The following is a 22,055-nucleotide window of genomic DNA, read 5'->3' as shown; positions in this document are numbered from 1 at the left end:
TGCAATTACTATTGCAAAATGATGTGCTGGGGTATAGTCCAAGGGAGGTAGACTCCTAGCCTACCTCAGCCTGTTGCTTCTTGTTAGAGAGCAAAAAAGAAGCCACTGATGTAAAACAGAGAGTTCAAGTTCAGGTTCTGCTTTTAGACTGAGATGGGGCATCTCTCAAATGGTAAAGGTGACAGGAAAAGCATAGTGCTTTTACTCTGAGGAAGTACAGATGTATGTGCTGGCTACTCCTGGACAGCTGTGGTCTGCCTGATCAGTTATTCTGATCAGGAAAGAAATAGGTTTTGGTCTTTATTTTTTAAAGTGAATGTAATTCCTTGTGAAAGACAGTGAATTGATGGCTTTGGAGGCTTAAATCATCTCAAAAAATTAAACTGCAAGCTGTAATAGCAGTATTGCAGGATTCCCCACGAGCATGATATGGAAGGGACCCCCCTCATCCCCTGAGAGATGAGAGGAGAATTCAGTCTCTAGGCCATTTGATGCTTGGCTTCTCTCTGAAGCTGCCAAGAAGGATGCCAATTTTTCCATTTAGCTGACTATTGTATAGACCTTAAAAGGGAAGGTTTTAATGCAGTTGGCTGCTATATAGACTGTTAAAGGGAAGTTATTTATTTTAACTGGCTGCTGTATAGATTATTACAAGGGCATTCTTTTAGCTGCAGCTGCTATATTGACTAGTGAATGTGCCGGGCTGTATTGCTAGTAGCTGTCATATTGACTGTTACAGAAAAGATCTGTATTTAAGCCATAACACTGCACTGGGATCTCCCAGGCAGGATATTAATGCTAATTCATCTGCTCACCCCCTGCTGTGAGTGTTATTTGTTTAAATCTGTAGAATCCCACAGCGCATTTATATCCTCGCTAGAGTGAGCTCCGCTCCCTGTAATTATTTAACATTATATGCTGATATAAATTGTAACAGTTAAAGAATGGTAATGAGTAGCAAAAAAACACAAACTTAACCTTAGAAATGGCAGAGTCAGCTCTTAAAACAACAGCCAGCAACTTTCACTGTTCTCTGTCTTTTCCCAAGTCCATATGCACAATATTGTGCATACATTATGTGTGTGCGTGTATGTTCATGCTCGCACTGGCAACTGTGCCAGGCAAGGCTGTAATTATGCAGAATGCACTGTGAAACTTATGCACACACTCTTAATTACATACAGTGCCTACATACAGCAAGTTTTATCTCTCTGCAGTTCAGCTTCTTGATGAGTTGTTCTGATAGGTGATTTGAGTTGGGGCTACCGCACTGAGAGAGGAAACGGAGCCCCTGGATTCTCCTTGCAGGGAGCGCATGTCTGAAGGTTAAGCTGAAAGCCATCGGGTGTCACTGTTGCTCTGTGTAGGCTCAGCTGGCAGTGGATTTGTCTGGCAGTAAAAACTGGACTTTGAAAGTAGTATTTTTGGCTATAAACATGTAAGCCATTTACACATAATTTATATATAAAGTGCATGTCCATACAACACCACTTATGCGTGGGTGGAGTGAGCAGAGGTAGTAGATCTATTGTGTGTTAGCTGTTTTTTTTTTGCAGTTTCTGTTGCCTATTACAGTGTTCTGGTCCCAAACTGGCATGCAAGGTGGCCAGCTACTGCTGAATAGCTGTTGCATTCTGCTCTAGAAGTGACTGTGGTTCAACAGTGAAAGTGACTTGATCCCTGTAGATAATTTGCCTGTGAACATTAAGCTGTAGGCAAATTTTTGGTTTTATGATGTGCACAACTGTAGTGTAGAAATAAGAAAATTATATTCAGTTTAGGTTTTTGAAGAGCTTTGGCGCTAGTGGGCTTAAAAAGTACTGTAGAAATTTTTTAACTGTAGTGTGCGTGTCAGAGCTCATTGAAAAAACAAGTTTGTTTTAAAACAGCTCATCAATAGCATAAGAAAACTTTCACCAACTTAAAATAGAGATGACAGAGAAAAGCCATGTAAATAGCAAAGAAACTGTATTTTAAAAAGACTTCTTGGTAGTCCCTGTCCCTTTTGATTTCAGGTAGGGAGTAGAAGCTGGAGTAAGAGGAGCTGAGCTTGTACTTGATTTGCAGAGTAGCATGATGGTCGCTTGGGCTGCATTGGCAGCATGGACCTGTGCCAGACTTCACCACAATTCATACTGTGTCAGTTTAATAAATGCACTACTTAAATTATGAAATTACAAAAGAAAAAAGAGAATGCACTTATTCAGACTCTTAATACATTAAAAATAAGGCATTAAAACACTGCCTTTTTTTTCCCCTTCCAGAATCAATAATGAACAGGAAGGGTTGTAGACATTAACAGTCATGGACATTCAAGCTCTTATACATAAATTATCTTAGAAAAATGCACGTAAGACTTGAATAATGTAAATACATTAATGCATTTAATAATTTAAACATTAAAGCGCATTCAGGAATTCGTGGCAGAAGCTGTTCTGAGATAAGGAACGGTCCTGGAAGTTGTGTGTCCCAAGATCGATGGCTGGTTTCTCCTTGAGAAAACTCTCTGGGGAAGTCAAGCTGTGCAACTAGAGTGACCGCCTGTCCTGAGAAATCCCAGGACATTAGCCAGCTCTTTCGCTTTTCACCTCCCATTGTCTCTTCACCATATGCATGAACACTACATACAAAACATCTCATGGTCCAGAAAAGGCCAGTGTGCATTTTGCCGTTTCTTTTTTGCATGTGTGCTGCAGTTTGTCTAGAAGTTAGTTGAAACAGCTTCAGAGAATGAAAGTGTCTTGGCTAAAGGTAAAACACCATTAAATGCTAAAGAAACTGCCTGCAAGAGGTTCCATGGTACCATGCAGATTAGGAAGATGAACTGTTTGGGCACTGTGTGGACTCCGATCTAGCTGTTGTCCTGGGAGAAAGGAACATGGAGTCTTAAGTACAAATGGTGGAATGGGAATCCTCTTCTTCTAGGGCATCGCATGGACCTGTCATTCAGACTCCATCCTAGCTGTTGGTAAGAGTGTCAGTTGGAGACAGTGAGGCTTGGGGAAATAGTGCTTTCCAGGAATGCTCAGCTTTTTCTTGGAGCCCTAAAAATCACAAGGTTGGCTCTGGCGCACTGGCATGTAAGGGATTTTATTCTGTGCTTGCCTCTGCTTTTTGGATTGAAGCACCTTCAGCACTGCAGTAGCACCTAACTGGCACACCGAGGTCCCTCTCATGCCAGGCTTTTCCTGAGGATTTTGAATTGTGTCATTTTTGCTGGTGGTGTATCAACCCCTCATGCCTTTTCTCTGTGGTTCATAGTCTTGCTTTCTTTGCCTCTTCTGCAGGCAGGTGCTTTGGAGGTCATTTGCACCCTACAGTCCCACTCACAAAGTGGTATAAGGTATCCTGCTTAGGCCTAAATACTGATGGAACTAATAAAAAAGAGCTTAGTCTGATCCCAAAGGGAGAAGAGTTGGGTTGGTTAATTAAAGGAGCCTGGCACAGGGCACCTAGTAATTATAGGTGCAAGAAGTCTGAATTTGAAGAGGACTGCGCAGCTGGAAAAGGATAGGGAGGCACCCAGAACTCTGCAAGCTGTGGGCAAGAATGCAGCAAAACCAGATCTGGAAATCAGACTCTGGCAGAATTCCTTGGTGAATTCTTATTTATTCCATTTTTTAATGAGGACCTGAATCTCTCCCTATGCATTTATGTTTTTGCATGCACATGCGTATGTACAATTCCAGTTACACCCTATGGCTGGGAGGGTGATTTTATTAAAGACCAGAAGATTGAGAGACAGATGTTTTAAGAGACACAGGCCTTGCCCTATAGTAGTTTGGAATAATTAATGCTGACTGCTGCATTAGTGGTATTACCGATTCTACTGGGTCTTTATCTCAAGCAGCATCTCAACACCCATGAGTCTGTATCACCGTAGGGCAGAGCTTTTGAAGGCAAAGGGGCTGAGGCCACCAGGACCTGCTGGGAAATTGCTTCTAAACTCTTATGTAGGTGTGGGGTGCGGAACAATGCTGTGTCATCATATTGTCCTTACCAATGCAATGTCTCTTGATAGTTAAGTTCCTTAAAGCAGTGTTTCTCAAACTTAGGTTATAACCCCCAAAGGGATGCAAAAGGCTTCAAAGGAAGTCACAAAGTCACTAGCCAGTAAACAGCTTTCTACTTGTAATTGCTTTCAGGAGTTCTGTTCCTCCTAGTTTGAAGAGTTAGCATTTATTCCAGTAACTCTCATTTTCCTGAAGGAACTTGCTGCCATCTCAGCTGAGGAATGTGGGATGAGCCACCACAACAGATGAGTGAGTGCAAAAGGGAGTCAAGTTTGCATGGAGTTTTGAGAAGCAGTGCTTTAGCAAATCTTGTTTCCCAGGGAAAAGCTCTGCAAATGTTGCCCAAAATGGATCTGGTAACTTTACCTGAGGAATGATGAAGACAGTTATTTTGTCCCCAGTGGATTTCTCAGTAGGCCCCATTTGGGGAAGGTAGGACTGTCTGTGCAAAAATGTATCATTTGCTTTAGTGCTTAGATCTAACTAATGAGGCAAGGAGATTGTAGCTCTTGTTCTACCCTTACAGCTGAGGTACTGTACTGGTAGGTGGATCACACTAGGAAATGAAATGCTAGTTCTAGGGGATTCTAGGTCAAAAGGTGAAAAGCACCAGTTTTGTCAAACTACAGAAGATGGTCCACAGAAGAAAACTGCTTTGAGAATTTGATTTGTGTACCAACTGTATACATATGTGCTCCTTGGCTGTCCTAAGTGTAAAACCCCAACTGTTAACTTGAGACACTAGCCCCACCCCCACCACTTTTTTTTTTTTAGATATATGTTGTAGCGGACTAGGGGAATGCTTATGGTGGTTTTTTTTTCTCCAGTTCAGGTGACTTTATAGCTTCTGATCACCTGTACAAAGCCAGAGCTGAATGCCCTCAATTTTCCCATCTCAAGCGGGCAGTACCCCTGTGTACCTGGAATAAATTTTGAGCCTCCCACACGTGAAAGGAGAAGCATCGCTGGTGGTAGAAAAGGGGTGTGTCTGTTGCATGTGGGAAGCTCCTGCAGGGGATTTTTCATAATCCAGGGCCTGCTGAGGAGAGGGCTTGAGAGGTGGGATGCTCTGGACGTGGCCTGCAGGGAGAACAGAGGAGCAGGTGGGGATCTCCCTAGGCTCTCATGGCTTAATGGCAACATTTAGCTGGATTTAAGAGGTGTTAGCATTTGTAGTAAATTCTACTGCTACATCTCGGCCTGCTTTCTGCTTTTCTAGCTTTGTCTCCATGGTAGTATTCCATGCTTTATCCCATTTCACAGCCTGAACTTTTTCCTCTACGTAGAGGATTATGTGGGGCAGAGATGTAAAAAGAAAGGGAATCTTGCCACTACTCCACCTCTTTATAACTCCATGTATATTTATCTGTCTGCTCTCACTGGGGCCAAGCTTTCTGCCTTCCAAAATCCCGCTCTGGAACTGCTGATTCAAGCAGGTAGCAACTTTAGGACTCCTTGCAGAATAAGTGCCTCCTGCATGCTCCCCTGGCACTGGGATTTCCTCTCTGATTTATCATGCTCAGGTCTGCTAATGTCCCTTGACTAAACTGGGCATGGTGTGATGGTGTGAAGGTCATTGTAGATATGCCATATACATTTCCGTAGACATGGTGGGGAGGGTAGGACATGTGAAGCAACATATCCTGCTGGGAAAAGGAGGAAGAAAAGGGTAGTCTGGCTCTTCTTTTCACAGCCTCTTGTGGTGGGATGAAGGTTTTGACAGCCTAATTCAGCATTTAGAGAAAGAACCAAGCAGAAAAATTCCCCCTCACCCACTCCTTGCAGCCCAGCTGTGACAAACTGACAGATAATTAACAAATCAAGACCTCCTATTAGCCTTGTCCCTGATGCATTAAAGCAGCTCCTATGTTGCATGTGTCCTTTAGCAAATGCTTGTACTTGATGGCTACAGAGTGAGGTAGGTAGATCACTTTAGAAAGGCAAAGGGTTCTCTTAAGATGTCAATGCACAAATATTTCCAGGAACAGGTGAAGTTGTTTCTGAAAGAAAATGGTAGGCAGTAGGTGGGAGAGCTGTACCGTGGCTGAATGGAAGCTACTCTAATGGTACAGTGTGTGTAAGGAGTATCTCCTGGGAATATAGGACTGAAAGGGATGTATGGAATTATTACTGAGTCCCTGTTGTTTTTACAGAAGAAGACATAAGTTGAAGCAGCAATTTTTTTGACTGGTACTAACCAATCCTGTAAAAATTACATGCCAGGAAATGTGGTTTGTGGTAGAAACAGATCTAATGTTAAGACCTTAATATTATGTTGACAGTAGTATATTGGTGCCCTGTCCTTTCTGTCCTCAAGTTGAAACTGAATGGATAAGCCCCAAATGAGCTGCCTTCTCTTTGCTTTAGCTCCACTCACTTGGAGAAGAGTGAGGAAGAGTGTCAATATCCTCCTAGTTCAAGATGTTAAATAGACACGAGCCGTTGGTTCAGCTTAACACATGTTAAAGGAGAGAGAGATATCTAATTGCATCAAAGCCACTCCTAAGTTCATGTATGTGGAGCCCATCAAGCTGAAAGCATCCAGACAGCATCTGCTGTTATCAAATCACTCTTGAGTCGAGCTAATTAAAATAGAGCTTCATTTTTCTGAACCATTGTTTGGCAGGAATTCGAAACAGGTCTAACCCAATTTCTGTGTGTTTATGAGCCTTTATTATATCAAAAGTACTTTTCTGTAAATGTACAGGGCAGTGTTAAATGAATTGATCCACACTGTATCACTGTAGATGCACTATGGACTTCCTAATGATTTCTCTTCTAGCTTTTTCCAGATATACCCCAGAAAGCTTGCTTTGTCCCTTATCATGTCATCTTCTTTCTCTCTTTTCCTTTCTATCTCACTCTCAAGAAAGTAAATGTCCTTGTATTTCTTTCTTTCATATCCTCCTCCACCACTCTATTGGGATTTTTGTATTATTAAAACATTTACACATTTGCTGCCACATGCAAATGCAGAATAATAAACCAGGACTCTTTATACTCCAGACAGGAGCAGGAGGTCTCTCACCACTGATTCTTACCCAGTACTCATCACTGTTGATTACAGGGGACAGAGAGGAGGGGAATCTAAACATTACTATGTTGAATCTGTTTGATACAGGATTTTTTTCCCCATAATTTTTTATTTTAAACATTTTACATTTCAGTGTGCGAATTCTAGGTATCACATTCCTGTTTATCATTTGCTACATACCAAGCACAAAAGTTAAAGAGACGAAAAAATTGTTCCCTGAAGACAAGTTGTACTCTTTGGCATCTAAAAGCTAATTCATGAATATTCTCTGCAGAAAGAGAATACCACACATAGGGCCAGTCAGTTCAGAACACATGAGTGTGAATAGCAGCCCAATGAAAGAGTGAAGTCAGGAAATAACTATTTTTCTGGTATCCGGTACAATCCAAGCTGTTCATTCTTAGGTCTTAAATTTATTTCTGAGCAGTGGATTCATATTACAAAAAAAAGGAAGTTAAAGGTTAGCATTAGGTAGAAATCCTGACAGTGATCTGTCATGAAATCTCCCTAGGAGGGTAGTAAAGACTTTTGGACTTTTAAAAATAGATGGACAAAATACAAAATAAAAAAATCAGTAATATAAATACAAATGTACTTTCTGTATAGTTCAAGGAAGTTTGCTTTTTTTAACTCGGTTATTTGACCTTGGAATGGAAATTAAGTGCATTTTGTTTTGCATTTAATGCAGTTTATTCTGAATGTGTATGTTCAACTCCTGTGTGTAAAGCTTAAGAGCAGCATGCATAAATTGATAGTAGAAGCAAGTGTAACATGTTGCTGGAAGCAAACCAGTGGGTAGGGTTCTATTAGATGTTCCCAAACTTATGAAGTATTATTGTCTCCTGTTCTGTGGTTTTAGAGAAATGAAGAAAATTTTTACTCCGAAGTTTGGTCTTCTGTTCATTGACAGTGACTCTCCCCTGATTTCTCTTTTAATAAATTTTAAGTTAATTTAATGCTGACAAAAAGCAGCCAGGTCACCATATCTGGAAAGATAGAGCAGCGACATTGTACTGCATGCTTTTTCTTTAAGTCTTGTAAGCAGGCCTTACTGCAAGGGGTTCAGCTAATCTCATTATTTATTCAGTTCCCATCTTCTTTTCTGAGACCGTCAAGGTGTATAGCAGGTACTTGACTTTCTAGCAACTGTCTCATCAATATGGTCACTTTCCCAGCCAAGGGACAGGAGGTGATGGCTTTGAGAGAAGAATTTCTGGTAGAGCACAATAATAGAGGTAAATCCAGATACTCTTACATGCAAAAGTAATTCAGACAACATCTCTGCTCACATCATGGTAAGTACAGAATGAACGTGTCAGATCGAAGTATATCTTCATAGGCTTCTCAGCATTTCCTGCCTATGCAATTGTTGCTGTAGTTGCTACTGGAGAAAGAAGTTTGCCATTCTAGCAAAAAACACTCTTTCTTTTTTGTTTTTTACAACAATAACAAAGGCAGGCGTTTGGTCTAAGGATCCAAAAGCCCAGGAAATGCATCTCTAGGGCTCCTCGTCAATTTGGGACCTAATGAAATATAGAAAATACTCAATAAAAGCACCTTTATTACTTTAAATGTTTAAATGTGGAGTTTTTAGCCATCAGGTTAATGTTTTTGTATCTTTTTTTTATTTGATTGTGAGCACTTTTCCAGGTATCTCTGCCACTTGAGCACTAATTGGATTTCCACAGATAAACGGTGCTAGCTGCAGCCCTTACATCACTGTGTTTTTACTTCATCATTATTTTATTTGTTTTTACTGTAAAGGTTAATAAATCTTGGTATGTTTAGAGTATGAAACAAGGCAGGCAGGCTAAGAACTGCAAATGAAGGGGTGAAGTTTTATATGCTGCTTTCTCAAGTCTGAGGGGTGGAAGGAGAAACACTGTGCCCTTTGTGGTATTTCTGATGGGCTGCTGGGTATGTTAGTCAGCCAAATAGTGATCCATAATCCTTAAGATAAAAAGCGTTGATCTCTCCACTAGTTCTCAGACAGAGCTGTAAGGCATTTGAATTGGGTTACCATTGATTGGAGGTGGGGAGAAGACTGAGTAGCATGGGTCTGCTTAAAAAGAGATATGTGGGTTTTATTTAACTTTATTTAATTTTTTAAAGAAAATTGGAAGCCTTTCAGTGCAAGTGCAACTGAGTTCCCTCTGGATTCTCAAGGAAGTTAATATAGAACTTGCCAATATTTTAGGAAAGAACTAATTGAATGGCAGATTTTAGTCAAGATTTATGCTGCAAATAAATTTCAGTAAGAATTTATCAAGGTCTCACACGTTTGCTGTCTCACCTATTTGTTCCGGAAAGCTTGTGTTTTTCACCATTCTCATGGTTTCCTGGGAAGCTGAGCTTGACTTCCTACCACAGCAGAGGCCACCCTTAGTTTCCAGCCACAAAGGCAGTGTGGAAGCCCTTTTTGGCCTAGCAGGTTTGAAACTAGCGCATTTCAAACACTTACCCCCGATTTTGGACTTTGTAGCTTAGTAGAAATTGATCGAACAGCCTGTACTTGGGCCAAAGCAGCATTAAAGAGTCCATCTACTTTCTTCTGTTTCAAAGATAGATAAATGTGTTGTAGCTCCAATGGATCAGGTGCAGATTCTTAAGAAAACTGCAACATTACAGGCTCAAGCTTTTGGTTGTGCCAGTTCTCCGGAGCAACAATGGCCATTCTTACATTGGTGTTAATCCCTTGCTGTGGTATGGACCCAGATTTCAAAGAGATTGTTGATGCTTTCTGTGGTATTTGTCAAGGAAATGGCTGCTTTCTTTTTTTTTTTTTCCTGAAGTGAGTAATTGTTTATTAATTTTTCAGCATTTAAAGGGTATAATTATAATAGTCCCTGACATGTGCTGGCTATGCCAAAGTTTAAGGAGAACAAAAACCAGTAAAAGTGCCATTTTGAACCTTCTCTGATTTTGTAGGCCTTCCTCGTGTGGACCCAAATTTCTGTGTAGAAACTAGGCAGGAACACTTTGGCTTGAGTAAAATTCTCTGTAGAAGTAATTCTCTTGGACATTCTGACTCAGTTTAGAATGGTGGGATCTTACTCAAGTGTTTCAACAGAGAGGAGCTGGTGATCAGTACATGCGATTTTTTGGTACATACAGTGCTGTATTGGTTGAGCAGCATCCTGAATTTGTCCCGACACCTATATGCTTTGTTTCTTTAAGTAGTGAATATAACATCCATGAAAAATGCCAAACTGACTCCAGGGGAAAATGAAGTGGACCCACTGCTTGCAGAACATTTATGGTATGGACAGATACAGAGGGTATGTTCCGTGTGTTTACCCTTATATTGGGTTTCACTGCTATTGTAGAGGAAGCATCCTAAGAATTTGCAGGGAAGCCCAGTTGCTTTTGAGGCTGTTCATGCAAGTTCCTACATATGAAGGAGAAATTCTGTGATGCGAGCTTCTTCCTGTTGAGAACTGGACAAAGACAAGGGACGCAGCTGCTTTCAAATCTATAAAATTATTCCACTTGCAGTCCCCACAGACTAAGCAGCTCTGGCCAATCAGATTTCTTGCCCCTTACATAGTTTTTCCCTTAATGGGGCAATTAACAGCAGGAACAAAGTGCATGGTCTGCTCAGTCTTTATTATTATTTGTGTTGTAATAAATGTCTAGGAGGCCAGTTGCAGACCAGCACCAGGCACCGTGCAAATACAGAGTAAAAGGACGATTCTTGTCCCAAAGAGCTCTAAGTAAAACACTAAATTTATATAAAGGTCTTCCAGTGTTCGAAGTCCTTCTTTTGCTATTGTTTGCCAACTGCTGTGGTTTGCATGATTTATTGTGCACCTGTCACGATTTCCAGCTTCTTAAATTGTTTCCAGCATTAACCTTTTGTTTGTTAGGTTCTGGTGATCCAAGCAGTTTCCTCCAGTACCTCCTTATTCATTCTATCATTCAGATCTTCCATGTAATAATGCCATCATAGCCCCCTGACTTCAGTCCTAATTGTTTGGGGTTTTATTGCTGCAAGGAAAACCCTCGCTTTCTAATCTACATTTCCCATGGATTAAGAATTCCGTTAAATGTTCTTGAAATAGCAAGTTCAAGGAATAATAGATTGCTGATTTTTCCTGTCAGTTTCAGTCATTTCAGTCTGAAACATCTTTATAGCATCTTCCACAGATGGGTTCTACTTTTGATCCTCTTGCACTCAATCTAAACCATTGTATTACTACTATTTTCCAATCCCTTGACTGTGGAATTAGAAGGATCTAAGTAAGTCTGAACAATGATCCTGCTCTGGTGCATCTCTTTGATTGATTTAGCTTTCTGGAGTCTGCCATTCAGTAGTGATTTTAAGTACTCAGGCACAATTGTTAGATGTGACACGGACTTCCTATCCTTACGTCATCTTCTAGCTCCCTAGCATGTGAATGAACCTCCAGCAGTCCTTGTCTGCCCTGTAGTTAAAAGAATGAAAATGTAATAAATTACAGCTTCATTGTTTTTTATGTTCCACACATGTGAAGATAATAGGGTAAAAGAGATTTCTTTCAAAAGCTGTTGTATTTTAACTCTTTAGTAATGGCAATATGGAGAGAGGAGTTAAAAAGGTAAGAGCGGAAGTGCTGCCATCCACTCCCCTGGAAGCTGTATCATGAACTTTTTTTTTAGTTGTGGAGCCATGGAATGATCTTAGTTCTGCTGTAGTGAGCATCTTGGACACTGAGTCATTACATTCCTTTGGAGTGATTCAGCTCAAAAGCTTGACGCTTGCATTAATTTTACAGCACAGAGCCTCAGTGATCCCTAAGCCTCCTTCTATAAGAAGGGAGAAACAAGACGTATAAATTGGGTACTGTCATGAAAAGTTATAAAAATAAAATTCTCCTTAATAAGTTTTGACCCTTTACCTTCTCTCTGGCATCTTTCTTAGGTCCTGTTGAATCGGTTTGTTAACCTTATCATGGCACACTGGCTTCAGCCATACTTGAAAGCTAGATACCTTACCTACTTGCATGAGACACTGACCTTTTAGTCCATATATTATCCACAACGATACAGTACATTCAGTGCTGAGGTTGTTGCTGTTTTTATGTAAACAGAACTTCAAATAATTTGCTGCCAGTTGGATTGCAAATATTAGTGTGTGTCCCCCGCGCCCCCACCTTGCTCATCTTGCTGCAATACCTTCTTTGGTGGTAGTGGTGATTATAGGCAGCTTGCAACTTAAGCTTAGGCAGAAGTACAAGAAGGGGATTTGTAAAGTTTGTTTTTCCTTTGAAAGTGAGATTATATCTTTAAAAGTTAACATTTTTGAACTCTAGAAAAAAAGGTTCATGCTACTCATTGGTTAAAGTTTATTATGGTTGCACTATCAGTTTAATACATTTAGTTTGTTCTTCTGCTCATATTTCTTATGTTTTTCCAGCATTTTTCACTTGCCTGCAGGTTTGCATTGTGTTAAATGTGTGCGAAGTCTCATTTGAAGGTGTATCTCTTCCTCAAATAAATACGTAGATAGCACATTTTCTCTGTCTATAAAAATAGTTATCATGTGTTTCTTTTAAAGCTTGTTTAAAAGTTTCTTGTTCTTCGTAGTTGTATGCATATAAGTATTACTTGTATATTATTCCTTTTAAAAAGACGGGAATTTTGTCAACATGTCCACTATGTTTTAAATTGAATCAGAAAAAACTGAAGATGGCAGAGATATTTCACTTTGAAAGGTGACTACTACACAGACGAAGTTGCTACTTTTCATAAGGGCTTTTACTCCATATATCAATGTGTTTTAAGAGAGACTTGGGTCAATAATACCATGCTTTAGAATTCCCTAAATACATATTTACACAATAGACCTTAAAATATATTAGTCTATCATGTCAGCTACTGTACACTTCTATCAGGGATGTTTTATGTCCTTAACATATGATACAATAAAACTTTATTTTATATAGCATTTTTCATACAAATTGTATCCTAGAATGCATTGTGGGGTTAAATAAGACTTTCACAAGGTTAAAATTAAAAAAAGCTGAAGGACACAGGAAAATTAAGGGCTTTGCATAGAAAATATTTATTTAACTGAACAATGGGAATCTGAATGGAGAGGCCACCAAGCTAAGACAGCCTGTAAGTCTGATTCGAGCTGCAGATCAGGATCCCTGGAAATGGTAAGGTTACGTGAGGAAAGACTGGTTCTGTGTGAATAAAGAAGGTGGAAAGGTCACGCCTTTATGAACAGCTGGAGGAAGTGAGAAGTGGCTGCTGGAACAAAGAAGTTGAGAATAGGGACTATATGGAGCCACTGCTTTATAGTGAGAATAGTAGAAGAAATGAGGGAGAAGTATGTCGAAGGGAAAGAACGCATCTGAAAGCATGCCTCTGTAGCTAAACTGGTGGGTGAAATGAGTGGGAATAGGATAGCAGTGTATGCTGAAGATTTTTCAGCCTCTTCATTTCTGCTCATTCCAGCATGTGTAGGGAGTGGCAGGGGTCCTGGCTCCGTGGAGGCTGTCCCTGGAACTAAGTAGGCACAACAAGGTGACAGGAAGACAGCTTGGCTTGGATTTTTTCTGGCTTTTATCAATTTTTTTTTTTTGGGTCACCCTATTAATGTAAATTAAGTAAGGCTTTTTTGTATGTGATAATTATAGATAAATGTATTTAAAGTAGATCTGGATTTTGTAGTCCTCAGGAAAAAGAGGAAGAGTAATTTTTCCCCCTGTCCCTGTCATGTGTTCATTTTAATGAGCAATTTTAAAAAATTGAAAATAAAAGAGGAAAATGAATAGGTGTTGAACCAGCCTGTGATATGTAAATGCCAACTAGTAATTACCTAAAACCTCAATTTTCTTTCTGTTTCATCTTGCAAAACATTTCATTTCCACTGAGTGAAAACACTTAATTTGGGCTCCGCCGGTGGGTGAAGCCTGCCTCTCCGTGCGGGCCCGCGGCGGGTCTCGGCAGGGGGAGCGCTGGCTCTGCGCTGGCTCTGGCTCGGCGCTGGCTCTGGCTCGGCGCTGGCGCTGGCTCTGGCTCTGCGCTGGCTCTGGCTCTGCGCTGGCTCTGGCTCTGCGCTGGCTCTGGCTCTGCGCTGGCTCTGGCTCTGCGCTGGCTCGGCGCTGGCGCTGGCTCTGCGCTGGCGCTGGCTCTGCGCTGGCGCTGGCTCGGCGCTGGCACTGGCTCTGCGCTGTCGTCTTTGGCTCTGTGCTGGCTCGGCGCTGGCACTGGCTCAGCACTGGCACTGGCTCTGGCTCTGTGCTGCCTCTGGCTTGGCGCAGCCCTGGCTTCCCTTGGCTGCCTGTGCAGAAATCCGCCTGCCCCGAGCCTTCACCCCTCTGTGCCATCGGGAGCCTTGCTAGTGAAAACTGGGTGATAAATACATGGCTAAGGTTTGCTTTCTTACCTTTCACCTGGTTGCTGTTGACATCGATTATTTTGAGTTACATGTCGTTCATGGAACTCTGTTGTCTGAGTTTCCAGGCACCTGGGATTTTTTTTCCTTTTGAGCTTGTATAACCATTTTTTGGTTATGCTTCTGTGTTCCTTAAGTTCTGGGTTCTAATCTCAGATAAGGTTTGATGCTTGTTTCTTCCTTGCTTTTGTCCTTTTCTCATTTTGACTCCTTTGAATCTTGCTTTAAATTGTATTTTTTTCTTTGCTCTGTTTTACATGAGGGTTTTTTAAATTGTTGTTACTGCATTTTTAAACTTTTCTTCATCTGACTTTGAGATCTACCACACTTTGTATGTGTCCAGGTTCTCTCACAACAGAAATAATTTTTGGGGTTCTGTATGGTTTCATACAAATGTCAATGAAACCATAGGAGCTTTCCTGTCTCCTGACTGATCGGCAGGTAATTTCTTTAGAAATAACAAGCAGTTTCTGTGAAAGAAGAATTTCATAAGAATCCTGTGGCCCAGAACACTGAACTGGGAAAAGGTTTGTCCTGGGAGAAGGAGACTTGTGTTAGAGAACATTGTGTACGTAGTGTCCCAGGACCCCGACTCAGAGAGCTATGCTTAGAATCTCAAGGAACAGTGCCTCTTTAGTGAGATATATGGCTTCATAATTAGCCCCTTGCATTTTTTTGCGAGTGCTAGCATCAGCGTTCTATGATGTGTTTCCCTGATTAACAGCTGCTTTGCAACTATTTCCCTGTGCCACCAATAACCATATTTGTCAAGTTAGTCCTGGCAGAGCACTGATTTCTCACTAAAATGCAGCATTTCTGTTAGAAGGGGGTTTCTTGTTCATTGCAGTGCCAGGCTTTTAAGTCAGCCCTTGTTAAAATGTAAGTTGGCTTTAGCCTGATGCTTGTTAACAGGATTCTGGGTATCTCCTTTAGAGTAGGAGTGCAGAAACCTTTCACAGACAATTTAATCTTCTGAGCCTTGCAAACATACAGCCGTACACTGAGGGGGTGTTGCTGTAGGCTAATATATTGATCAGTTCCATTTGCCCTATAGCTGTGGCCTTCTGCTCTGGCTGAAATAGGTTGACTGTTTGTTGATACTGCCATATTATTATTTTTTAATACACTGGAAAAAAATTAATTCCAACTTCTTTTACATACGTCATGTATATTGCCAGTGTTGATTGCTTCCGCACATGTAATGTAAACTGTCTGTGCATAGTTCATGGCCTGTGCCGCCTCTGCTTAATGAAAAGAAGTGTTGCATTTAAACAGATACAGATCCACTCAGAAAGACAAAATACCATCCCTTGCAACGTATAATTCAGACCCAACCTTTACATCACAGGTCATCTCAAAGTCTCAGTCTATCAACAAATGCTGTTTAGTAATAACCTACCGAGGGTTCCCAGTATTAGGAAATCTATTAGAGCTCTTATGGGCTGTGCTCCTGGTGCCTTTTGATTCTGTTTTCCACATGGAACCCTGCCACCAAATCCTGTGGAACTTTTATTGGTGAAGGTCATTTTCTTTTACATTTTTGTTAATTGATTGGGTTTGGGGGTTTTTTGAGACTTAGGAAGTGAGCATTTGTCACAGTATTTTAAATTTCATGGTTTATTTTTCTAATACCAGTAACTGATAAAAGTAGCTTAGATTGCTTCATTGGAAACTCTGCAGCTTTGAGCATAATAAGAAATAAAGCTGGCTCTACCTTCCCCATTAACATAAACGGGAGGGAAATTAGGAATGAGGGACCTTGGCTATAATGTCAGTGCTGTGCTTTGGCCCAGAATTTTGCCAGCTTGCTGCACTCCCACAACATCTGCAATAAAGTTCCTGTCTCTGTTTTATATCTTTGACATTGAAGCATAATATTTGGCCTGAATTTATGTAATTTGGCCAGACACAAATATAATCCATGAATAGTTATATTCATCTTCTGATTAGAAAATCAAACTGTAGGACAGGACCTGCTGCAGGATTCTACCCATCACCACCCAGTCAGAAATACATCTTTGTGTATTGTATCGCTGCAGGAGAAGTGGTGGTGGGATAGCAAATTGGTGGAACTGACTGACTTTTAAAAGCCAAGTATGCTGTCTTTCATGATGAGTGTGATGTACCTGATCCCCTAGATAAAACTAGTTTGCTGGCCAGCGTGTGCTGACAATCTTAAGAATCAAAGTAGTGATACAATGCACGTTATTTGGCAGTGTCCTAATACTATGAAAATTTGGAGAACAGTTACAAACGATACAGAAATAGTATGGAACAATGTTAGCAGCTGAGTCAGAGTGCTATTTGCTGCATGATTTTTTTGGCTATACACAGGACTGCAAAGTCTTCTCATCTTCCTCCTCCTTTTTCTGTTGTTTAAATTATGGACGCTGCAGTTGCCCTTGTTTGTGCAAAGAAAACGATCCATAGAAGGTAGGAAAGTTCTTGTGTATGTTTGTTGAAAATATTGGCATTTTGACATGGCCAAAATTGCTTCGTAAGTTGCTCATGTATACAAGATGAATTATAAAAATGAAGGCATTTCGGCTGAGCCTATAGGAGGAATATTCAGAGGTAAATGCAAACACAAATATGAGAAACATGGATTATTGGGAAGAGGAATAATGTCCAGGATTCTGTTTTATGAAGTCTGTTGTTGCTTGTAATTTTACTTTGTTTCTAGATTAAAAATGTTGTGAATAATGGAGGAAGTGATGCAGGGGAGAGATAAAACAGAAGTTTATTTTGGAGTGAAAATTACTACTGAAATGTTTACATTTTTACAAGGCAAAAATAAGTTTTAATAAAGGGTTAGAATCAATAAAATGTTCACAGGGTTATGACTGAAATAGCAAAATGAAAAATACTGCTTATTTCTTACAGGTTTTTTAATGCTTAAAACCTGATAATTAAATACGAGAGCCTGCAGAATTTCAGGTCTGCAGAGCCGTTTGTGTCTGTGTCTGTAGCTCACTAAATGTGGGAGGGAGTGTTGAGGAGTTTCTGAAGAAACAAACAAGTAATTATTGTTAGAAGGAAAGTGGTTTTGATATGTTCACATATCTGTTGGTCTGCTCATTTGGGCATCTTTCTTATTCAGCATATTATCTTAAGGTTATTAGTTTGGGCGCTTTATATTTCTGCATCTGGCATAGCAATATCAGCACAGTTTAAATCTGTGATTTGCCTGTCACCTGCATTTCAGCTGGAGACAGATCAAGTGCACATAAATGAAGCCGAAGTGTACTTTATGTGGGGCATTTTGCTATAGTATTTTATGGTTCAAAATTACTGAATGTAAACTTAAGGGAAAAAATGAAGGAAAATAAGAAAAGGAGAAGAATTAAAAATACCCCATTCATTTTATCCTCCCAACTTTGAAGTGTGCTGGGACTTTGTCAAATTCCCGTTAAAATAAATATGTCAATTTCATCTCTCTTCCAAATTCATTTATCATGCTTTTTTAAAAGGTGTTTTCTGCTTTACCTGATGTTTAAATTGGATTCGCTCATTTATGCTGTTCTTTGCTGTATCCCCCATGTTTTTCTTAAATGAATTAGTAATGACAGCGTACTCCATCATACCCTCTCTACAGCCACTTTAAGGGAAGCCTGGTGATCTAAACCTTTTAACCTATTAAAGATGATTTTCCCCAATTGAATCAGACCCACCACAGGTGTAATAACTAATCATTTAAACTACACCTGCTATTATGTATTTTTAAGCCATTATGCGTGTTGGATAGATGATAATTCATGTTTATTGCATTGTCCAATGGATCCGTTTTGCCTACACTAGGCTGATTAATGTATTTAAAGAAATAAGAGATGCAATTTAAAAGAAAAAAACCATTGATGGAATGCACTGAGGAGTACATTGAAAGTGCCATTAAACCCATCAGAACTTTGCTCTCTGACCAGAAATGCATATTCGAAGGGTTTGATTCAAACATAAAGTGAAACTTGGTGATTTCAGTAGTGGTGCTATTTTCCCCCTTCTTTTTTGGCTGTGAAAAGTTTTGAAGAGCTTTTTGGAACCGAATTCCAGAAACCATATTTTAAGGTAAACTCTTCAAGACCTACCTAACATAGGTCTAGCATATACCACCATTTTAGGAGAAGGTTTATGCCACTGTCTGGGGAGAAAAACCTCTTCCATGCATATGCGTGGTTGTTTTTGGCCCTAGAGGAGGGAAGTAATCTCTTCCACTAGTTCACATGGATGTGTCCATCTCCTAAGTGCTGCTAACTTCACAATCAGAACAGATGTCTTTGTGTCTTTGTGTAAAAGTAAAGTGAATCACTAGTGCAGGAACATGCAATAATGTGTGCAATAGTAGAGGAGAGCGTGTGGAAAGTTGGCCTACCATACAAAGAAAAAAAACAAGTACCTTTCATTGGTACTAAATGGAAGTGTAAAAAACTAGTGCCATTGTCATTGATGCCATTGAGTGTTATGCCATGCTTTACCCTTTGTTCGACTAAGTGGTTGGTTTTAAGTGCACTGTCACGTTAAAGAAGGATGTAGAAAGATGAAGAAGTCTTTAGAAGACAAAAGTAATCTCTGATTTCTGCCGGTATGGAACATAAATTTAACTACTCACCTGCCTATTTATGTCATGAAAAGTGACTTTTTTGATATTTTTGTTATGTGATCCAAAACATGTGAAGTTGCTTCTTTCCAGTCATTGCAAGCTGAAGTTTATTTATGGCTTTCGGTAAATGAGAATATTGGCAGAAAAGGCCTTAATCTCTTAGAATTTGCAGGGATTTCTAAGTAAGATAGAAAGGAAGCGTTCTTGCTAGTGAGTCTACTGTTACAGATCATGTGCATTGTCTCAAGGTTGCTTTCAACTACAGGAGCCAAATTAAGTGAGAAGATCACAGTATAAATGACAGAAACCCCTAGGAATCTTAATGGAGTTCTTTGTACAGGTTGAGATGCTCCAAGAGTAATTCAACAAGAAACTCCTACGTTAGAATACCATAATTGTGCTTTCTGATTAAAGTTGAGCCACAAACTTTGATTGAACTGTTTCTAAAAGTTGGATCGGTGTCAGCTCCAGATCATCTCCATGTGTTGGATGCAATGCCTTACTTTGCAGTACAGAATGCATAATGTAAAATAGGAATCTGACCATTCCTAACACGGATCTTTTCTCTCTTCTGTTTCTCCAATCCTCCTACCCTCATCAGATTGTGACAGCAGTGAAGTTTTTACAGAATCCACGAGTCCGCCAAAGTCCTCTTGCAACCAGAAGAGCATTTCTGAAGAAGAAAGGTATGGACTCTTTAAGATTGTAGTCTCAGTGATAATGAGGGAGCTTGAGTTAGTGTAAAGCCAAAATGTGTTGCTATAGAAGACTGTATGTTAAGGCCAAGGCAAGCAGTCTGTCTTAAAAAAAAATTGACTTTTGTAAGAAATATCAGTCTCTTTTCTTCCAAACTGACTAGAGCAATATTGGCACCAGATGTGGAGTTACAGAACACAGAAGACACATTGGAAGTTTGTGGGTTAACTATTATCATATCTTTTTTGCAATGAATTTAGAGTTGTGGACTAGTTGGTCAGTTCTAACCTTAGTGACAACGGCTTTAGAGTGACCACCACCTAGGTGAAAAGGTCGAATGTTTCTGAAGAGAGTGAGAGAGAGGAATGAAGGGCAAAGGACTTGGTGAAAGTAAACAAGGTCAGGTTAAGGTCACGCTTGGGAGCAGCCTGACTTTCAGATTGAAATGGTAAACTACTGACTGAGTTTAGCCCTTTTCTATAGCAAGGATAGAACAGATCCTGACAGATCCTATATCATCTTAGACAGATGGAACATAGTTTGGCCATTGCCTACTAAGGATTTATTTTACTTTCTGACTCACAGTGAATCTATCTTTTGTTCTTTTTCTTTCTGAAGTTTTTAGTCCACAACTTACAGTGCATTTCAGGTGAAGTTCACTCCATATTATGCTACCCTCCCAGGACCATATTGCTTAGATCCTTACCGCAAGATGTAAATAATGACAGCCTTACCTCGGAGTTAATTACGTGCACTATGGAGCACATTAAGCAGATGGAATGATACTGAAAATACAAACTCCAAACTTCAGAGGGGAGCGACCCATTTATACGTTGAAGTCCTAAGTACTTCAGGGTACATCAAATTTGATAGCTAAAGATCTTGAATTTTGAAAAGTAGGGAAGCCTATGAAATATAAATTATTCTGTTTGGGATTATGAAATGTTTATTGGAGACGCCTGAGACCTGACGTCATGAGATGGAGGGTCCAAATATATGCACCACTTTGCTCATTTTGAATAGCAAAGGACCTAGAAGGCAATGACAGTCTTGTGTTTTAGCAATGATGTCATCACAAGTACTTCATGGGCGCATCATTTTGTGTGATCCTCTCACTGCTTGTCCTAGTGCCAATTAGAGAACATTCCAGTCACATAGGTATGTTGCTTGCCGTGCCCTGCCATCAAGATGGCATTAAAATTTGGAGACTGTTGGCCGCTGTGCTGCATGAGTTTTTCCTTGAAATATGTGGACCTATGGGGAGTAATTAATCATAAAAGCTTGGGGATTTCTACTCTATCATTGAAGCAATGAAGCAAGGGAAAGCTGAGCCTAAAAGCTGTGCTGATTACCCGGGGTAACCTGATACAAAATCTATTGTTGCCGAGAGATCCTTAGCCCCCAGTATATCGTGCAATATTATAACTGCCTGATCTTCTTCTGTGCTGACAATGACCAGTTATTCCTCATTTTCTCTCTCAACACAGCTGGGTTAGAATTTCATTTGCAGAAGGTATTTAGAGCAATTTAGAGACAAATGTCTCTGGTGTTTGTTCTGCACTTCCCCACCGCAGGCTTCACTGAACAGTTTTTAGTATCAGGAGCTTCATCTAATCTGTTTAATTTTAATAAATCCCTGACTGGGAGAAGAGCAAGGGTGGGGAGATGGAGGCACAGAGAAACTGTGGCCCGACTAATACTTCTTATGAATTACTTGGCTAATAATTACTAAAGAGCAGAAATGGTTTGGCAGAGCTGTTTGTTTGTTCCTGTTTGTTAATTAGCCCTCCTTCCCTTTGTGCTAATTGTTTGTTTGAAAACTTAACAGTAGGAGATAGGAGGGAGCAGGGTCCGGTAGTGCCTCTAGCCAGCAGTCACTGGAGATATGTCCATATGGGATCTGACCACTGAGCTTACAACATGACCTCTGTTCCGTGCTGGAGAGCAGAAGGTACGTACTGTCATGGTACCTGTGTGCTCTAGCAGATGGAGGCAGCCATTCCTGAAATGTAGATGTGGCTAGTTTAGTCCTGGGTAAGTGAAGGATTGCACAGGTTGGTAGGCTGTTCCCCTGTTCTCTAATATACAGTCATTGTCATCCCCAGGACAGTGTGCATCCCCGGTTTACAGATAGTTAGGCTGTCTGGTAGAGAAGTCCTCACTGCCAGTCAAAAAAGCATTTTCTGTAGAGAAACCATTTCAGTTACAAGAATCTCTTTTAAAATTATCTTTGTAGGAAATAATGCAGAGGTACCCTTGTATTTTTTTCCACAGTTATTCTGATCCACGTTTCTTCAAACAGAAATTGGAGTAGGAAGATCTTTTTATGGACCC

The 22,055-nt window shown here is 40.2% G+C and overlaps 1 protein-coding gene across 1 annotated transcript in view; it reads left to right on the top strand.

Moving 5' to 3' along the window:
- PEX14 (peroxisomal biogenesis factor 14) overlaps positions 1 to 22,055 on the top strand; it is an 80,292-nt gene that overhangs the window by 17,931 nt on the left and 40,306 nt on the right. The window contains exon 3 of the mRNA XM_055798874.1: positions 19,627 to 19,711. Coding sequence (XP_055654849.1) covers positions 19,627 to 19,711 — 85 coding nt within the window. The remainder of the gene's footprint in view (positions 1 to 19,626; positions 19,712 to 22,055) is intronic.

Source organism: Falco peregrinus, chromosome 3, assembly GCF_023634155.1.
Source record: "Falco peregrinus isolate bFalPer1 chromosome 3, bFalPer1.pri, whole genome shotgun sequence".
Taxonomy (NCBI): Eukaryota; Metazoa; Chordata; class Aves; order Falconiformes; family Falconidae; genus Falco; species Falco peregrinus.
The sequence above is the reverse complement of the archived record's forward strand: the minus strand, read 5'-3'. Positions and strand labels throughout refer to the sequence as shown.